At 27.5% G+C, this 14,391-nt stretch overlaps 1 protein-coding gene across 1 annotated transcript; it reads right to left on the bottom strand.

Annotated features, from left to right (window-relative positions):
• Window positions 1–2,607: 2,607 nt before the first annotated feature.
• LOC100167515 (proclotting enzyme) lies at window positions 2,608–10,140 on the bottom strand. Its single transcript, XM_001945494.5, has 3 exons — window positions 9,979–10,140; window positions 5,400–5,624; window positions 2,608–4,203 (listed from the first exon to the last, which is right to left on the bottom strand). Exons 1-3 carry the CDS (start codon window positions 10,070–10,072, stop codon window positions 4,112–4,114), a joined length of 411 nt encoding a protein of 136 aa, XP_001945529.1. The 5' UTR covers window positions 10,073–10,140; the 3' UTR covers window positions 2,608–4,111.
• Between the last annotated feature and the right edge of the window lie 4,251 nt (window positions 10,141–14,391).

The following is a 14,391-nucleotide window of genomic DNA, read 5'->3' as shown; positions in this document are numbered from 1 at the left end:
AATAAATACACGTGTATAATACTTATATAGCTATAAGATTTCATTCTACTTATTATATCGAAAAATATCGGTATGCGCTGATGTATTCCTAATTTAAATTTCTTCTAATGACCTATATAGTTTATCGATTCATTTTAAGTAAAAACACCATATGTTTTGTAGAATATACTAATTAATTGCATTTGGCATAACGTCGATATAAATTAGGTTGTATCCAAAAACCGCTCATTTTTCATTTCGACCCCAAAAACATCTATGGACAAAAACCGTACATTTTATCGGTCGTGGTATAACTAAATTTATAGTCGGTTAAAATTGCACACTATTTTATGAGCTAAATAACGGATAAGATAATAAGATACAATAATCATGCTAACACGTTTAAGGTTTTAATAAATAGGTATTCTTTAGTCACTTATTTAGCCACTCCTTATTAGCTGGTCTTGTTTTCCTAAATAGTGAAAATAATAGACAATGACCTGGATAAATAAAATAATAATATTATGCATTATTTATGAAACTATACAAATATTATAATATTTGAACGCAAGTTGATGTTAATAAGTGGCAATCCATTTTAGTAATTTAATACCACACTACACAAATCCACCAAAATATTTATACTATTATGTATTTATTTTTAAATTCTATCTTTTAATTAATAGTTTTATTGATTCTGATGAAAAAAAATTATTTAAGAAATAATTTTAACGACGTGACGTAAGTCCCATAATGGGATGTAAAATAATATTGTCCGTCCAATTGAAAAACAAAAACAAGTTAGTATTTACATTATACTAATATTTTTTATTTTTATTTTTATTAATTCAATTACATATTTTTTTACGAGCACCTGTTTACATTTTTTTAATTTTGTTTGCATAATTTGTACATATTATTATACATTGTAAAGTACTATAGTAAAGACCTTTTTGCGGTCAAAATCATGTGTGTGGTTTTTGGTTGCGACAATTTTAAAAATTGTACTGTTCTAACCTATAAAAAGTGTGCGGTTTCGTCCTGTATTTTATCGCAAGTGTGCGGTTTTAGGAGTCGACGATAAATCAATACCTACCGACATCTGCAGTCAAAAAGAAAATCATACAGATAAAATAATATACCGTACCTAATATCACAATGTTTACAAATATAATTTACTCGAGCATCAGTGCTACAGTGTAAATAAATGCACACTCACGCGCATATAATATTGTATTTTTTTTTTTTTATTAAAAATTAATAATTAAAATTTTTTCATTAAAAAAGTACAACAATAGCAATTTTGATTACATGTTTAACGTGATATTAATAACTGAATTGGAAAAGAATTCATCGGTTCCGCCTGACCAAGTGTATTGGATATTGGCATTGACGCAAATAGGGAGGGCTTAGTCCCCATATCTCTGTCAAGTACCCCCAGTTCAAAAGTCAGTAATTAGTACTACTGAGCATATATTATAATTTTTAGAAAATATTATAGGAGGGGCTTTAGTAGGCTTTATTATTAGATCCATAGGCTTTCTGCGCCTGTGGATGTTGGACTTATGTTCATAGTCCGTTCCTTAAAATAAATTAATAACGTTAATTATCATTATTTGACTTCATGCTACATTATAAGACAAGTGCACGATAAGTTGCCTATACAATGCTCCTTAGAAATTGGTTGACGGTCTGAAAAGACCTTGTTCACAACTATTATGATAACTAAACAACTGTTATGATGGTAACATACCTTTAAATGGCCTTCGGAAGCATATTAATATCTTGCTGCGCTATTTTCTTAAAATCTATAATGTATAGGTACTACCTGTATACATATTATTACATATACGATGTAAGTCATGACAATACAATATTTGTTTACTATTTTTTATCGTTATCGTTTAAAAAATTTACTTTTTTGAACGACAGCATATATTTTTTTGTATAGTTTATTAGTTATAATTTATAAGTATTTAAAGTTAACACGAGCTGAGTAATTGACCAACGTTTTTACCAGGTACCCCTGCGCCTCTCCATTGCCTGGTCCATATAAACTCCAAACAATTATATCTAACTTAACCATTCATTAAAAATTCTCAAGAAAAAATGTTATTTAGAAATATGATATTAAAAATGTCCACTGATAATTTCCATTCAAAATAGTAAACTACTTTAAAAATATATCCAACGAAAAAAATAGAAAATAACTTAACATTAATTTCTTTAAATCGATCTTTTGTAATTGTCTTCAAATTATGCAAAAAATACCACTGAACTACTACATAGGTATTTAAATGAATTAAATAACTGTTGTCACACCAATGTTGAGCAGTATATTAGTATAATATTATACATGCATAAATTACGTAAGTCAATGTTTGTACAAAAAAAATTGTGTTTTGATCAAACAGTTTATTTATTAAATATAATATGCGTTTTAATTATGTGTATAAAAGAAACGAGTAGGTAATACCTATAATATTTCAATATTGAAATGTAGCCATACTATACTTGGACATATTGCGCTCTTTTAAAGTGATCAATAATAAACTGTAATATACTTGAAAAGGCAAGTCATGTATTAATTGTTCAGTATTTTACACCAATTAAAAATGTATATAGCAATATCATTATAACAATTTTTATTTTTATTCGAAAACAAATTAGGTACTATTTTTAACGAGTAGCTTATAAAGCAAAAATGACTAGATGTTTTACTTATTGTTACAATAAAAAATTAATTTAAAAAAAAAAAAAATGGAAAATATCACTATTACATAAATCAATGAAATATCATACTCATAGAATATCGCTATTTATACATTTTATTTTGTAAGTGTTTTCTATGCTTATTATAAGCACAGAATAATAAAATATTAAATTAAAAAAAAAAAATCCGAAAGGAGATGCAGGCTTGATGCATACATAAAAGAATAGTTGCAATATAGTTGTGACGACCGGACTGCTGCTGGGAGACGGATGGTGGTGCAGTGCTTACCCAATATTATAATATTATTATTTATTACTACCTATTATACATATAGGCATTATCGTTGTACAGGTTTCGGATTTCAATCACGACAAATGAGAACACGGCAAATACAAGCACATAAATCTTAATTATCATAAAAATTAAAATGTGTTCTGTATCGGCTAATCACCGAACTCGGCAATATCAAATAAACAATATTGCAGAACACCTAGAGTGTTACTGTGGTATCAGTTACATATTATTTTATACCCATATATGAACGTGAAATTGTATGTGCGTAAATCGCGAAGAATCGTCGATAGTAAAGCCGCGTTCGAAACGATAATACTTATACATGTATTACAATAGATTGCGGTCAAATCATACACAGACACGTCTTGTACCTACATTATTATGATAGTTTAAGAAAAATAATAACAATAATAATTCTTCTGCGGATATAATAATATGTGATATATGACCGGTTTCCCGCGCGATAATCGCATTGCAAAAATATATTATCTTCGGTGACCATAATGCGGTCGCTGCGGTTAAGATATTTTCATCGGCTGACTGCATTAGCTCAAAACATTTTCTTATGTTTTATGTGTTATTTTGTATTGAGGTATCATGCGACCGTGGTATTTTAATAATTATATGCGACCACCTGCGGACCCTTCGATTCATTCGGACCGACCAATACAATATTATATTTAATCGATGCGAAAATGCAACCGTTTCCGCAACATTGCCGGTGACTAATGTAATTATTCAACGAGGCCGTCGATATTCGCGTATTATAATATAATTGAACAAAGTCGAATACTTATTTTGTATTTTTTTTAAGTGATAAAATCCGTGGGCCGACGAGTGATGTGATTCAGAGGAGAGTCAGCATGTCACAACGACAATATAATAATATAATAAAATGTTATAATATTATAAGTCGTACGATATTATAATGTCTTGTGATTTTCTTTTCCTCGCCAATTCGTGAACAGGTACCAGGACAATAATAATAATAATATATGGACTGCAGCAGCAACCTGTCGGCACAATGTCGTCTGTGATTCGGTATGGGATGTGAATCGAATTCGGTGGTCATTTCGATTCATAAAAATGTACATTGCGTTGTTCGCGTGTTATTATTCGTGTGTTTTATCGGATTCGTGACACAATTTGACGACGAGGTCGAGAGTAGGTGATGAGATTATCTTCGACTAATCCATCTTTGTAGCTTTGAAAATGCACTAAAAAGTAAAAACGAAATCAAATGCCGTACTTTAAAGTAAGCCCTGCGGCTTAAAATATAATCAATACAAATTTTTGAATATTATTAACGATGTCGTTAAGTGGGACATACACCGGGACGGGATGGTGCCATAGTCTTTCTAATTTTCCACCGTTCTACAAAATTTGAAAACTAAATTTTATACTTAAGTTGCCACCTCAATTACAAGACTTTTCCACTAATCTACTACCCGATATCAATTTAGATGGGGGGGGGGGGGGGGTTGATAGGGTGTTTTATATTGAAAAAAATTACTTTGCATGAATAACTCTCAAGCTTTGTAGAATTGTCGGATTTTGATGACTATTTTTTTTATCTGAAAGAAGAAGACTTCCTACAGCCCGCATCAATCTCTGATTTTGTTTTTTATTTCAAATAATTGTATTTTAAACAATTTGTAAAAAAATGCGTTTTATCTTGTATTTTTTTAGACATATTATAAAGTTTCAGAATAAATTATTGAAAAACAAAGATCGATGCGGGTTGTGGAATATTTCCTTCTAGCAATAAAAAAAAAAAATTATGAAATTTGATTGATTTTACAAGGTAGTATCGTTATAATTAATAAAAATTAAAGTATACCAATAACTAGGTCGATGATTTGAAAATTATAGTTATAATAGTTATACGTCAATTTTTTTTAATTTATAAAAATTGTCAGAGTTTTATAATATCATAAATAATTATGTAGAATTAATAATGTGTGTTTGTGTAAAACAATTATTAAAAATTTTTGTCCTCAGTATATAAACTTAAAATATCTGAGACAATAAGAAAATTTCAATTTGAGAGTATCAAAACTTTGAAAACAAATCATGTGCCTACCAACAATAATTTACAAGTAAAAAAGGAATTTGTCATTTGTGATTGGGTATAGGATATTGTATCGGCCACAAGACATTCCTCAAATCGTGTAAAAACGGTACTTTGAGTTAATAACGTTGAATGATGTTCTAGTATAATACCAACCTACCAACTTAAAAATTCCAAAAAACCAGAATACCAATAGACGCATAAAAAGAGAGAGAGCGAGAGAGAGGGGTGGCGACTTGAGCATCGTGGTCTGTGTGAATCGACCTGCATAATAATTATACAGTTTTACACATTCTACGTTACCTTACAATATAATAATATGCATAATAGTAATCTACTCACGCGTTATTCCGGGTAAAACTTCCGGAATGACTTCATCTACGGCTAGTCTTTCTTCTCTGGTCACAGTCTCCGGCGCACAGCACACCACTGGCATTTTTCCTTTGAAACTGCAAATGGTCGGATACTTGACGTTGTCCCTAATGTCCTGAATGGCTGTCTTGCAGTCGTCCAATACTTTGCACACGTGAGTCTTCCCCGAAATCAAACTCCTCTTGCAGACTTCTTCTACGAGAAAAAAAAAACACTACCGTTATTGATATAATTTTAATCACAACGATATTATTATACGTCGTATTATATTTTAAGAAGTTGAATTGTCATATAATTATAATTATTACAACGGTATTTTTCAATACGACTTTCTTCGGCGGCCACTCAAATAATTCTGACAAAAAAAGATATAATATCATGATATACATTTAGAGCAGAATCTATGCATTTACATGTTTTTTACCTTGAGTTCAAAATGATTGGTTGTCAGATACGTCTACGATTCACATTATTCTCGATTAAATAGAACAAATTTTTTATTTTACATATTTTTGCATATTTTGAACGTAATGCGTATAATTGCGTACCTTGATTTTTGGAAACCTTATGGATTTTAAAAGGTATTTGTCTGATGAACATCTATAATTTATTATTGGGTTATATTTTGTCGAATTAAATTTACTATCTAATCTTATCTAGGTCAGACAACCGATAGGATTACCTAGGTACCTATACATTATTTTTGTTTTTCATTAGTACAATAAGTTTTAATCAGTATAAATCCATTCACCGTTCCAATCGCCAGTTATTCATTACAGCAATATTCAATGTAATAATATAGGTAGGTAATTAACATAGACATATTATTTATTTATATGTCTATGGTAATTAGTAACTACTTATAATAAATAATAAATCGATATTAATTAGTGGGTAGGTTCTGTTTAAATAAGTTTCTGATTTTTATGTAAAAATAAAAATAAATTGTTTTTGCATATTTTGGTAACTAAAATGCATATTTTACAAATTTGTATTGCATAGTCTCTAAGTATAATATTATATATTGTACACTTATAGTTGACATATTTCATGTTTCATTAACTGTAAATTAAATTTTAATAACTCCATATATTATACTATTCCAAATATTTATACTGAGATAAGTAGGTTCTGCATTATGTAATAATAAAATCAACTACACACGCGAACTGCCTTTGATAATAATATTACAATATCGTTTGTCTAAGGCGATATGGATAGATTTTAATTTTGAGTTCACGCCTTAGTTGTTTGCCAAATTTATGCGGTATGTACAACTTGAACACAATATATATATACATATATTTTAGGTATATATATTACCTATACAATATATAGGACTTATAGGTGATATAAATTAAAGTTGAGTACTATGTTATATTGTAACCAGGTATTAATCGGTACCTATTCCATGATTTTGTTGAGCTGCATAAGTGCCGAGTGCATCTAAACAATTTAATTTATTATGAACTGCTGAGATATTGACATATTGTGTGGTCTTTTTAGTATGACGTTCAGACAAAAAAAAAGTAACAATAACTAATACAAAGAGGAAATCGTTATCCTATAGATGTGTTTTTTTTTTCGTTAATTAAAAACAACAATTTTCAATGCCACAATGTATAATAAACACAGCAGTTGTTTTATGCAGGTAATATAAGCAGCCTGTTATGTAATTGCACAAGAAAACTGACTATACAGGTAGGTAGGTACTGCAATCTCGTTTCCACAATACCACCCAATAGACTTTCTGCAGAGTATTTTCAGCAATATATTAATGGCAGTAATAAACCTGATTATTATTATAAACTATTTTTTAGTGGATGGCCTTTTTCAGTTTAATTATTGACTGTAGTATGTAGTCTGTACATACCACGAGATTCGCCAGATGGGCGTCACCATTTTCGAACGTGCCACCGACAATTTTATTTTTTTGCACAGTAGTAGGTTATAATTTTTACCAAACATTTTTGAATACAAACATATTTGATAGATATAAAAAATTGTTATATTCAGTTGTTATAATATTGTAAATTTTAAAGAAAACTGTACTGGCTGAAAAGGGAAATTTACATTTTGGTCGAACGGGGGCCACCACACCAAATACATAGGTACCTACTTACCTACTCTTTTTTTTACGCTTACGTAAATTATAGGTAGCTTCTAGTTGAATTTTATTATATTAGAGTGCGAACTATACAGAATGATTCAATTTTGCGATGAAAATGTGGTCATATTATGTATTATATTAATACGTGACAATGTAGTTATACCACAACTGTAAGTTTTTTTTGTGTATAATAATTACTACAAAATTATAGTTGAGAAGTGGTTACAAAACGAGTTTCCTGGTGCCTACACATATTATTATATAGTGTCATAGCTCAGCCACACATTGGATTTTATACCTTAACGTTATACCAACCTATTCACGTTAATTTGTTTTCTTATTAAATACACACATCCAGTTTTTCTTTCATTGAACTTGGTAGTTGAATGTTGTTCAACGACCTTGAATATTAAATTACATTTATTTTATTGAGTAGTCTACATACGAAGCATAACTACCTATCTATTATATATTTATATTACATAAGAATACATAAATTAAAACTGTTGTACGCCAATATTCGTATGGTGAGGATTTTCATCAAACCCACATAAATTATTATCGTTTTAGAAATTCAAATGGTTAAGTACTATAATCAAATTATAGTACTTGAATTTACCTACTATATAAATTTGTTTTAAACTCGACTCAAGAAACTAAAGCTCTAAATGTGTGTATCATTACACGTCTGAATTTTATATTAAAATATTATAATTATGTGAATAAGGTAATAAATTATAGTAATTTTAATATCAAAATAATACCTATACCTTAATAATAATTATAACCCTATTAGTTATAATAACTATATAATGATAATTATTACAATGTGTATACAAACATAACGCGCTAAAGTATAGATATCTATCATAATAATTTACAATAATTATCAACATTGAATGGTTATAAATTAAAGATAGGTGTATTCGCAAAGAATTAAACCTGAATGAGTCTCATTCTTTGCTGTATAAAGTACATTGTTCTTATTTTAATTTCAATTAAGTTTCCATTTTTAACAACTCAAAATAATTTAATTATAATACGCAGATTTCTGCAGATATTAAAAATAACGAATATAGTATGGTTATTAGTGTTTAATTACTCATTACTATGAATATTAAATGAAAATAACACACTCAAACCTATACCTATATACAATAACCGCACCAAAGATCTAGGCAAGTACAACACGTTTTTTGTAGGTAATAATAATTATTAGGTATCTACAAAAAACTATTGCAGTAATACTATATGCAAAATTATGTGTTCATAATAAGACTATACCCACGATTTGATCACAATCGTTATTTCTATCGAACACGCTCGAGGATGATAAAAAATAATATTCAGGTAGGTAATTAAAAATATTTTCGTTCACAAGAAAATTCATTAAAAATGAATTCTAAATACTTAAAAATTAGCTTTTTTAAATAAGCAAACAAAATTAAAATTGTATTTTTTTAGATATTAATCATTTGAATAATAATAGTAATTCACTGAAAATTAACATAATTAAGTTTAATATTACCGACAAAAAAAACCTAATTTTAATTTTGATTATAATGTATTTTTATTATTATTACTATTTATTTGCTCGTAGTAAAATTATACCAACACCAAAGAAGATATTAAATTAAACTTGTTATTTTTTCAAAAATGATTAATTCATTAAAATGCATATTAAATATTCAAACCCAACTCAAAATGTGAAACCAAAAAGATTGTAAGGTTAATACTAATTAAAAATATTATATTATATTTATTTTAAATTTTTACTAATTCAGTTTTCTGGTATAACTTATTTAATACGGTAAGGATTATTTATTTTAACCTCTATAATTTACGAATTAATTACAAAAAAGTGTATTGAAATTGCATTATCTTAAAGGCGTGTTTTAAATTGTTTTAATTTTATCAACAAATTAGTATTTATTGAATCTTTCTTTTAAGAATAAATATGAAATGTATAAATCGACTGATTAGTTTCTATATTATTAATACCTTACCTAATTCAATTAGTATATATTTTTTGTCAACCAAAAAAAAATATCTTAATTTATAGGTATATTATAAGATGTATGGTATATCAGTATTCCTAGCTATAAATGATAAATAGAATATCTGTGATACATGATATTCACAGTGATAATTTTATAAACGTTCAGTTGTTGTATATTATATTATTCTAATAGGTATGGCTTATTTGATTTATTTACGGTCATAATATTATCAATGAAGTAAAATAGTTCCTTTTAAGTTGTATACCTATATACCTACATATTCATTGTTAATATTATAAACAATTTCACATTATAAAGTAATTTCGACGACTCGATAATAGACAATAATATTGTGTACCGACACATGTTTATAGCTTCAATGACTAAAATTATAGTTAAATATTAGAATAGTAATAACATTATGACGGGTTTTACTCACCTTCGTCCAACCACAATATATCGGGTGGAGTGAACGTCGACGAGGAGGCCAATGCAACGAGCAGAGCATAGCAGAAAATGTATGAGAAGTACATACCTAACAATAACTATATTACAGCTCCGCGTTGGACGACACTTAATGAACGAATGAGAACCGATGGATACCAGGTACATAGTAAGGACCGCGAGATCGGGAAAACTCCGACGAAACAAAAACCGGTTCCGGCATAATTTTATGCACGGCGGTACCTATACGATTTGGTGTTTCCGATTGGGTTTTCGTGCGCCTAAATCGCGTTTACTCGTATAATACTGCCGTGATAATAAACACTGTAATGGTACAACTGGTTACTGGTAGGTATAGGTAATTACCTACTCGATCAATTACGATATTATGTATATAATATAGTGTATGCGGAATGCATCAATTTGATTTTACAATCAAGTATGTGTGCCACCAATTCGTAGCAGTAAAAATGCTTAGGTTTACAACTTTGTGACGGGTTCATGGTAAAAAATTGGACGTAATTGTTACTTTAGATATGGTAATCATAAGGAAAAAATATTAACAGGAAAAACCAAATAAGAATTTTTCCATTTTTCGACAAAATCGATTTTGCTTTTTGACGTTAGTTCATATTAAATAATATGAATCACTGCATAACAGTGTAAGAGACATGGTATACATTTCAGAACATTTCAGCACTTATCCGTCAGCTTTTAAAATTTTTTAGTTTTTTTTTTTATGTTTGCAGGTACCTACATATTATACTATACAATGTTTGTAACAAGCGTTTAAAGTTTAAATTTTTACGAAATTCGTGAACCTAACAATTCTACTTTACCTCGGTATTGCCATATATAAGTTTATAATAGATATAATATAGTAATATTATAATGTGATATAAATAATAACATTAAAATAATTACCACATAATACATGCGATTTGTTTTTGACAAAAAATATTCAACCTCTCGTATTATTGTATTAATAATTGAAAAACAAATTACCAATAGTTAATATAAAAATATCCTTAGAAACATTGGCTGACAGTTCCGATCGGAATCGTTTTTCATGAGCATTAAATTATTGATTTATTATTGAATTCAAGTTTAACACATCCATTAGAGTGACTTGCTCAATGACAAAGTAATCACTCAAAAGTGGACAACTTTTTAATTTCGAGACGCCATAGATGGTCAATAAAAAATTTAAAAATATTGATGCGATGATCGTAGTATAATAATATAGTGACAAGCACAGTAACAATACAAATGAAAAATTGAAAATAACAATTTTTTTTATAATATACGTATCCACGTGCCACTAACGCTATCACCACCCGTGACTTTACGTTCAAGGCCCTTGCATGTGTCTTGTATAGTTTTACTCTATACTTGATACAACCACAAAGTAAATCTATAATAATAGTATAATATTATGTATTTACATAATAGTATATTTCTGATACAGCCATCAATAGCTAATTATTATAATAGCCTATACTTAAGTTATAAATATTTATTTTTTATTATACTAATAATATAACATAATATTTTATAACTAATTACTAAATGTATTTTGAGAATATAAAATGCACTCGCAATACGCTAGTTTAATGATTTAAAAATGATTAATAATTTATTATACTTCATTTTCATATTTCAAAAGGAAATTGAAACTTTTCATCTTGCTCTTTTAAACCTTTAACTTGATTTGTATACCTGTACCACAATTAAAATTGTTTATTATACCTTACATCTCACCACCTTAGCAAATTATACAATAGTGATTTATTAGATGTTATTGATTTATTATTTATGAAAATTTAATTAATACTTTAAGAATAGTATCCATCACTCTTTGTCAGGTAATGAAAAGTTACACAACTTTTTATTTCAACAACCTTTAAAACTTTTAAAATTTCATGAAAAGTTTAACTTGAAAACTTTTGAAACTTTTGAGCTTTACATTTTTGATGTATAGCATAAGTGGGCTGAAATCCTCTGAAAACTTTTTATAATTCGTTTTTGCATTAAAATGTTTTAATACAAAATTGCCAGTTGACCCCATGCACATATTATATTTATTATAGATCTACTAATTAATTAAAAATCCTAAGTAGGTACCTATTTATTGATTTTTATTTTTTAATTTTAATTTTGAAAATGTACAATCCGTAAGTACCCAGAGGAATAGAGGCACAAGAACCATAATATTATGACTAGAGAAATATAAACAAAAATAATTTTTAAACAGCCATTATTAAATATTAAATAATAAATAATATAATATAAATTGTAATTTAATGTTTTTTTTTTTTTTTAAATCGTTGTATGTTTTAAAATGAAAAGTACCTAAAATGTATGTTAGTAAAATTGTTATTATTAAATAAGAGGTGTGTACTGTGTAGTTATAAAACTTAAATATGTAAATTATAGAAACGTGTAGGTATGCATTAATACCTTATTATTAATGATACGTCTTATTTGCTTATATTTTATCATTTAATGTTCTATGCTTAATTACAAAAATATCTTGTTATTAACATTTATTTATGGATACAAAGTTTATCCAGGTTCACCATAATAGACCATTTAAAAAAAAACAAAATTTAATTAAACTTCATAGATAATAGGTACTTAATAGTTAATAGTTAATACCTACACATAACTATAAATATTTAAAAAAAATCTAAGAATATTAACGTGATAAAAAAATATTCACTACCTACTCAACAAATTTTTTTTATTTATCATAGTTTTCAAAAATATTTTGATAAACTTAAAAACTGGTTGGTAATATTAAAATAAGTAAATTTGTATTTCAAACTCAACATTATAAATATTTCATCTACCAGGCAAATGTGCGGTTATTTATTAATAAAATAATAATTGTAGTATAAAGAATTATATTAATAAGTAGGTATTTAAAAATGAAAAATCATCCCTTAAAAACAATTTCGATCAGCTTGTAGATATTAGATGATTTTTTTTATGTTGGTTGATAATTTTTTTTCTAGGGAAAGTTATTTTTAGTTTATTACTTTCTCATTAGAAAGTAACAAAAATTATAATTTTAAAGCACCAGTACTTTCGAAAAGAAAAATTTCCTACATGGAAATATATACTAACAGTATATACATAAAAAGCAGGTAAGTCATGGATGTCACTCTGCTGTATAGTAGGTCTAGTAGTACAAGTGGGTCACAATGAATAACATTTTATTGACATTTATAGAAAAAAAAAACTAAAAGAGTTGAAAACTTAAAATGTCCGTAATAATAACTCAAAATATTTTGAATGTTCTATAATATATAGAAAATTCGAATGTAAACATTCAGTGAAAATTGCATGTATATTGTATATATACAATAAAATACATATATATTCGTGTATTTGTTTTAGAGTTACAACAAAAACCAAAATCAATTTTGTCGAAAACCGATTTTGCGTAATAATTCACGTTTTTCCTTATTTTTTCACGATTTTTTTGAAAATTCTAGGAATTTCGACCCCCAGAATACCAACTAGATTCACTTTCCTATCAGAAAATATGCGGCTGAAGAAAATCTAAGCATTTTTACTGTCCCAAAAGGTGATGGCAGACACAAAAAAAAAACACATCATTGTAATAATCAATACATTCATCGTTCCACTCAAAATCTAAAAAGGATAAATAAAAAACCAATTAATTTTAAAATTTTACATTCAAGTAGCAAATGCCCATACTTAATGGCTATATTAATAAGTAAAGAAATTCAGCATACGTGAGTCACGTGCGTAGGTAGATACTATATAATGGATATCATGCAATATTCGTGAGTTATGACTGCAGAAGAACAGTTATGAGTTCTGACAATATTGTAGGCAACATTTTATGTTCGAGTATCTATATATTATTGAATTAGTGGATGTTATGATTGTTAACGTCTCAAATGTGTTTATAATTTCTTATTTATGTTTTCAATGAAAACGATGAATAACTATATTTTTTGTAGAAAAAGAATTGCGCTATTAAATATTGCTAAATGCATGACGTGTTCTCCCTGTCTTGTACATATCGGTTTCTTATAACAGTTAATTTACGGTTAATATTAAAGTGAATTTATTTGTTATAGAATTTTTAGAGGAGAATTTAAACCATCCTCGGACGAAAAGTTTCCTTGTACTTCTTATTTTAAAACGAGCGTTGTATTAATTTTGAAAAATGAATTATTAAAGAACCTTCTTGAAGATCATATTAAAATATATATATATATATAAAAACCATTCATTCGGACACACAATACACAATAAATAATATTTTCCTCTGCTCTAATATTAATAGTTAATAAACTTACTACAGTTAAACTGTTTACTACAGTTGTACTCTGTAGTAATAATCCAATATGTAGATTTGATATTGCTTATT

Source organism: Acyrthosiphon pisum, chromosome A1 (assembly GCF_005508785.2).
Source record: "Acyrthosiphon pisum isolate AL4f chromosome A1, pea_aphid_22Mar2018_4r6ur, whole genome shotgun sequence".
Taxonomy (NCBI): Eukaryota; Metazoa; Arthropoda; class Insecta; order Hemiptera; family Aphididae; genus Acyrthosiphon; species Acyrthosiphon pisum.
Note: the sequence above shows the minus strand (reverse complement) of the source record. Positions and strands in the feature narration are given on the sequence as shown.